General features: G+C 41.8%; 1 protein-coding gene across 1 annotated transcript in view; it reads left to right on the plus strand.

Moving 5' to 3' along the window:
* The first annotated feature begins 252 nt into the window (after window positions 1-252).
* Window positions 253-6,424, plus strand: part of CD28 (CD28 molecule) — an 11,339-nt gene continuing 5,167 nt past the window's right edge. Inside the window, exon 1 of the mRNA XM_026853268.1 lies at window positions 253-397. Within this exon, the coding sequence (XP_026709069.1) occupies window positions 343-397 (55 nt within the window). The 5' untranslated portion in view covers window positions 253-342. The remainder of the gene's footprint in view (window positions 398-6,424) is intronic.

A 6,424-nucleotide genomic window follows, 5' to 3' on the forward strand; every position in this document is an offset into this window, starting at 1 on the left:
TCCCTGCAGAGCCCCAGACACGAGCACGCATCTTGTGAAACAGGGAGCAGAGTAGTCCCTGTTTTGGAAAGGCAGGCTTCCACTGACTTTTAGGTGTTACTGAGCTTTGCAGAGGCAACTTCCTAAGGCTGAAGTCAGCAAACACTCGAACTTCCTGTTCAAGCCTTGCCATCACAGCGGTTTCGCCCGCCTGTGTATCGTGTGTGCGGAGGGAGGAGGAGAGCAGCGTGAGCAAGGAGGGTGCAGCCTGGCCCCGCAGGGAGGGAAGGCCGGTACCACCCTGGGACAGGTGGCAGTGCCTGCAGGGGGTGGGAACACGGCAGCGGGCCCACCATCAGCACCATGCTCCCGGGGATCCTCGTGGTGCTCTGCTTCATCCCCGCTGCTGATGTAACAGGTAACAGCCCCCCGCCGCTTCAGTCCTTTCCACTAGTTTTCCTCACTTTGAGCATTAGGGGGGGGGGAAGAAGGTCTGGTATGGCTTTGAATTAATTTTGCACAAATTATTCCGTGTTTGGATGAAAGAGGAGAGACAGAGCATGCTGCTAAGGCCGCACAAGGATCAACTTGATGTAACTTCGAGGCTGATTTTTTTTTTCCAGCCACAGGTAGCCCTCTAAGATAAGACCCAAGAGCTTTCATTTAATTTGACTTCTCTTTAGATGCATTTGGAAACTGCATGCATAGACAAAGGAGGGTTTATTTCACCTTCCACCCGGGCTTTACAAATTTTGCTCACAAGTGCCTTCTGTGGGGGCACAGGGGCTGAGCGGACCTGTGCCGGTGCCTCCCTTGGGGCAGCCTCTCGACCACCCCAAAGTCCCCTGTGCAACTCCAGGCCCCACCACGGCCTGGCTCGGTGTGATGGACTGCAGAGCTGAGCCCACCCGCATCCTCACAGAACTAGCAAATAAAGGGACCAAAAGCAGAGCTCCTTACTGACCTCAAAGATGGGAGGACGGGAATTGCCGAGTTTCTGATTTTGGCATTGTTTAGTAGTTTATTAATACTTACTAGATACCTAGCTTCTTTGTGAAAAGATCTTCAGCAGCAAAAAACATCCATTTGTGATTTTGAAATCCTGAGTCTTTCTGAATCTTGAGTTGTTGTGGCTGAGGGTATTTTTTCTTAGTGTTGCCTTGCTGATGGACTGTTTGTATGTTGAGAGTTAACACATCTTTCCAACGGCTACATCAAAATGCAAAGCAATGCAAGGGATGATGGCTTTTGCTAGCGTAATCTGGAGACAGATAATTTTTCAAACCACTGGCCTGTGAACTGTTGTTATTGGGTCTTCTCCATTAAATATCAGTGGTTTGTATTTTACAGGGCAGTTACAGATAGGAACAAAAATCTGTTTTCCAAGACAAAACTTTTAATGTATAGAACATCTTTATAGAGTTGTTTTTTCTTATACAAGAGATACAACTGAATCTATTTTTTTCCTTATTTCTGCCTTACTTTTCTATAGCTCTTTTTCTCAGAGAAGGCACTGTAATTTGCATAACACCATGATCTATATTTCTTTAAGAGATCATAGGCTTTTCCTTCCTTGTCCTTTTCCCATGTTTATAATTATGTGTTTGCAGTATCATAATTATTTCCACAGCGGGCCCCTGGGTTGTCAGAGAAGACAGTGATTCCAGGAGGGGATAAGTATCAGCAGTGGGTCAACAGTTTTAAAAACATTTCCATGAGGTGTGAACCGCTTTTAAGCAACTCTTTTGAATTGCAACAAAATAAAATACAGTGTGTGTTTACCAGACACGGGGGTTATGCCATGACTCTATAGACATTTATACACTTGCTTGGCATGAAGAACTTTCTCCAATAGCATCACTGAGACTGTTCAACTTCTTAAAGAGAAGCACATGAGGTCACTTGTTTCTCAGGGCTCTCATCTTTTTCCCATACCTTTTCTCCACTTCTTCATTTCAATGGAGATGGTTGATCCTTAGTACATGGAAAACATTACGGCAGGTCAAAACCCTGCAGGACTTCTTCCAGCCATAAAGTGTACTATATGCCTCTGTTATTTTGTTTTGGGGAAGACAACAGAATTTGTCCCATTCTGCTGTTAGACTGTACCAGTGAGCGGTGCAGGTTGAGTCTGAATTAGAAGGGACTTAAAAGTTTGTTCTTTTTCAGAAACACTAACATTTACAAAGTTTGTCTTCCTCCCCTTTTTGTTGACTAAATAATTACCTTGCTATGGTCTGTCAGAGAGGCAGCTAGATCAAGTTGCCTGTCCCATGTATGTATGAAATAAGTAATGTAAAACAGGTTCCCACTACAGCGTACCGCAAATGACCTCATCTTTTTACTGCCTGCATAACCTTCTGGCTTATGGTCGCTGGGTGTTAAAATCAACCTCTAACCCACTAAGGTTACCCGAATGCAGAAGATGTATGAGGCGAGGTTAGCTGAGATTAGGATGACATCAACAAATTCTCATTAAAAAAAAAAAATAAAATTCACAAACTGACAAGAAAAACCCCTGTGCTCAGAATGGCTTTGATTAAAGCAAAGAGTGTCACCTGGGCTTTATGTAGTACTATGCTTCCTCCAGTACTCGTAGGAAAGATTAGCAGAAAGCAAGTCTATAACGGCTAGAAGGGGCAGATCCCTCCAGCTGCGCATAGGTCACATAGCTGGGTGACCTAAAACCGAAGTAGAAGAGAAAGACCCTTGTACCTAGGAAAGAAGAGTAAAGGTAATCGAACAACAGACCACCAGCAGCAAAAACGGAATAGCTTTGTTTATAACATAGCTGTGTAAGTCTTTCTATTTGTGGATTAAATAAACTCCTTTCAGGTTTTCCCCTATCCTCCCAGGGACTTGTGAGCCATTTCTTTACTGTGCTTATAGAAATCCCAATTTATCCCAGATTCCTTGCTCTGGCAAATAGCTCCTTGAAGTCAACTGGCATGGAAAAGAAAGAGAGCAAAGTACAAAATATTTTTAGCAGAGTATTTTTTCCAATAGCTGATGATGATTCATGGAAAGTTCTGGAAAAAAACCCTCAAAATAGTTATTTTCCGTACTTTGTCGTCTCTATTTCACTTTCTTGGCAAATAAGAAAGCAAGGAAAAAAAAAAAAACAAACTTCAATGCAGTTTTGCTTGCAGCAGGGGTCCACAATTAGGAAGTCAGTATTTTATGGATATTATATATGGATGGCATTTTTTTTCATGATGCAAAAAAACCTCACATACAATTATAACAAATGTCTACCATGACAAATAAGGTATAAAAAAGCTTAACAAACATTTAGACATCTTCTACACCATTGCATATAAATCCTAAGATCCTAAGAAAGCTTGCAGCTTGTGCACACTGATTTAAATCATTTTACATTTTTAGGTTTCACAGCTTTTTGCAACTGTAGACAATGATTTTTCATAACTGCCATTTTCTTGGCTGGGTAAGGCCAAGATGTAGATATTTATTACTATGCAGCATGGCTGGACACAGCTCTGGAAATGGCAATCATAACCCTGCTCAGGGGAAAGCATACACTAATGGAAACACATACTAAATGTTTCAGAGTTTCACCATTTTAACAAACCCAAAGTGACACTTATGAGAACTGTCTTTGGAAGGCAAAAATGGCTTCAGCCCATGTTTGCTCAGAATGGGCCAGATACTACTAAGGATACAATCAAATCCTATTCAGATCACAAGTGAAGTAAGGGATGGTTGGCCTTATTCTGTTTTCCCTGTGAAACTAATATATTTTGTCATGGTTGACTTTCTTCAATTCAAAATAATCCAAGCCCAGAGAAGGATGATGACAGCAGGGCCTGTCTAATATGCCTGAGGGGTAAGCCTGCCTTGCCCCTGCTGGCATTGCTGCCCAACTAACTAGTTCCTATGAATGAAGCCCAAAAGATCTCCTTCAATCAATTTAGATTTGAACTAGTAGAGCCACTTTATGAAAACGTACTTAGGTGCTCAACTTAAATCATGTAGGAGAAGTCTTGGTTTATCTACAAATAAACTTTTTCCCACTGCTCAGCCACCCTGCATTGTGTCAGCAGCAGCATGGGGCTGGGTTATCGTCACCCAGCTGCACGCCAAGGCAAACGGACTAGACCATAAATCCAAGAGGTGGACATAGATTGAAGGAACTTACTTTTTTAGGTGGGTGTATCAAAAGACACTGGCTGCCAGTTAGCACAGTATCATGGTAGGGACATAAATGGTCCAAAGTTGTAGTTAAATAGTGGAGCTCAAGGCATGAAGCTATATATTAAATATCAGGAATCCAGGTTAACTGACAACAACAAAAGGTGGGGATAAGTCATTGGGGTCTGAAGGTGAGTCTAAATAACATTTGCAGGTGGTCCCTCAGTGATGAGATTTTCGGTGTTCTTTGTCTTTCCTCTGGCCATAGCAAAATTTCATCAGACTGAGCACTAAACATCCATTAGTTTTCTGTAAGCACTTGCAGTGAAAGGTACTTACAGAAAAATGCAGAAAGCATTTTTCTGAAGTGTAATGCGTTTGCAAGTGTCTGTTCTAGGATGCATATTTTGTTTGTAAACTCCAAGACAGAAAAGGTCTCTTCTGAAGGTGTATTCAGTTGCGGTGACAATCTGGCATGTAGTGGTGGGCACTACTGCTGTGCAAATCAGAAGATTAGCTCTGTGTCAAGTGAGATGTGTAGAATTCTGCTGTGCTAAAGGTAGAGCAATTCTACGGCAGACTTGCACATTGCCAGTTAGGCCAAAGGTCAATTTTGTGGGCAACAAAAATATGATTAAATACCTTGTCTAAAGGGGTGGAGTCCACACCTCACCCCTTACTAGAATGCCTTATAAGCCTATGTGAGAGCTTTTGTCGGAAAATGCTGATTCGATGAAACTGAAATGTTTTGCTGAAATGTCTTCATTTCAATGAAAATTCAGCGCAGACAGCACCTTGTGTAGAAACCTGCCTTGTCTGTTATCAATCTGCCACTCGGTTCCAGGATTACAAGATCTGTGTCTACTTCTGCTGGAAAGCCTGGAAATGCTCAACCTTCATCACAACAAAATATGTCACAATGTTTGGGTTCCCTGCAAACATGGGATTTCAGAGCCGTGATGAGCTCTGCTCCACCCCCCCACCCCACTCCCATGCTAACTGTGTTGAACAGTGACACAAGGAGGATGGACTACATGTTTCTTTGCTAAAGATGAGGCAGTAGAGCATTCCCCCATGTCTTCCTGCTCTCATGAGAAGATAGGATTGGTAAACAAGATTTTCAGTGCGAAAACTAACAACTTCTGCAGTTTTGTGGGTTGGGCTTGTAACTGGAGAACCTGCTAGCTGTGGGTTGTTTTTATTGCCCACACCCTACCACCAGTCCTGGCCATCTTATGCATCTCTTTGTGTTGACTTTACTCCCTGGATCATGTTCTTCCCAAAGGAGTATCCTACTCAAGAGGCTGGGGTACTCCATCTTCTTGTGCAGGTGTGAGCACACTAAATGTAGTCATTTGGTCCTAAATATTGTTAAACACAGTGAACTACTTGTTTTCTGGGCATTTGGGAGCTGTCCTCCTTCCCATTCCATTTCAATTACTAGCTTTTTTTTATGTCTCAGCACATGGATTAAGTAGAAAGAATATAGATTTTGCAGCAGATTTTGAGGACAAGAGACGGTTGTCATTCTTACAAGCACAGCAATTCTCAGGGATCTATAAAAGGCTACTAAAACCTCCTATGAGTTGAGCTTGCATGAAGACTTATGCAATCATATACACAGACAAAAGGGCTGTCTTTAGTTCTGGCAAGTTCTTAGCTTAAAAGCCAAAACTCCCTTCCTCTTTCTTACGAGTAAGTAAGTAAGTAGGGCCTCATTTGTACAGGATGATTTTTCTTGGAAGAAGTTGTCTTTCTGTATAGTCCTTACAGTGTTTCATTATTTGGCAGATTGTAGCACAGAGGTCTACGTGTCAGAAAACATTTCCTGTTTATGTATCAGTCTGGTCAATTCAAATTGAATTATACTTTCATGTGACATGGTTTTTTGCAGGCCATTCAAGTGCTAAGTGCCAGTGCAGCATCAAATTAGTCAGCTCCAGAGTCCTTTGAGAGATTAAGAATCTACCACAGCTGCTAGCTAGAGAAATTACTTATTTTACATTAAAATTATAGCAGTTCATGTTTTTAGCGCTTATTATCCAAGGTCCAAACCCTTGAAATGGACAGCAAATTCCACCTGCAAACTCTTCAAGTCTGTCCTTGGATTAAAAAGCAAATGTATAAATAATATCCTCTTATCTGACTGCTAAACTAAGCATTTAATTCACAGTATTTTCACTCCATAATGTCCCCTGGGAAACTGCTTGCTAAGGAAAGGGTAGACTAAGGTGGCCTCATATATGTGTGTATATATATATATATATATATATATATACACACACACCTGTCTCTT

Source organism: Athene cunicularia (assembly GCF_003259725.1).
Source record: "Athene cunicularia isolate RWA chromosome 7 unlocalized genomic scaffold, athCun1 chr7_part2, whole genome shotgun sequence".
Classification (NCBI taxonomy): domain Eukaryota; kingdom Metazoa; phylum Chordata; class Aves; order Strigiformes; family Strigidae; genus Athene; species Athene cunicularia.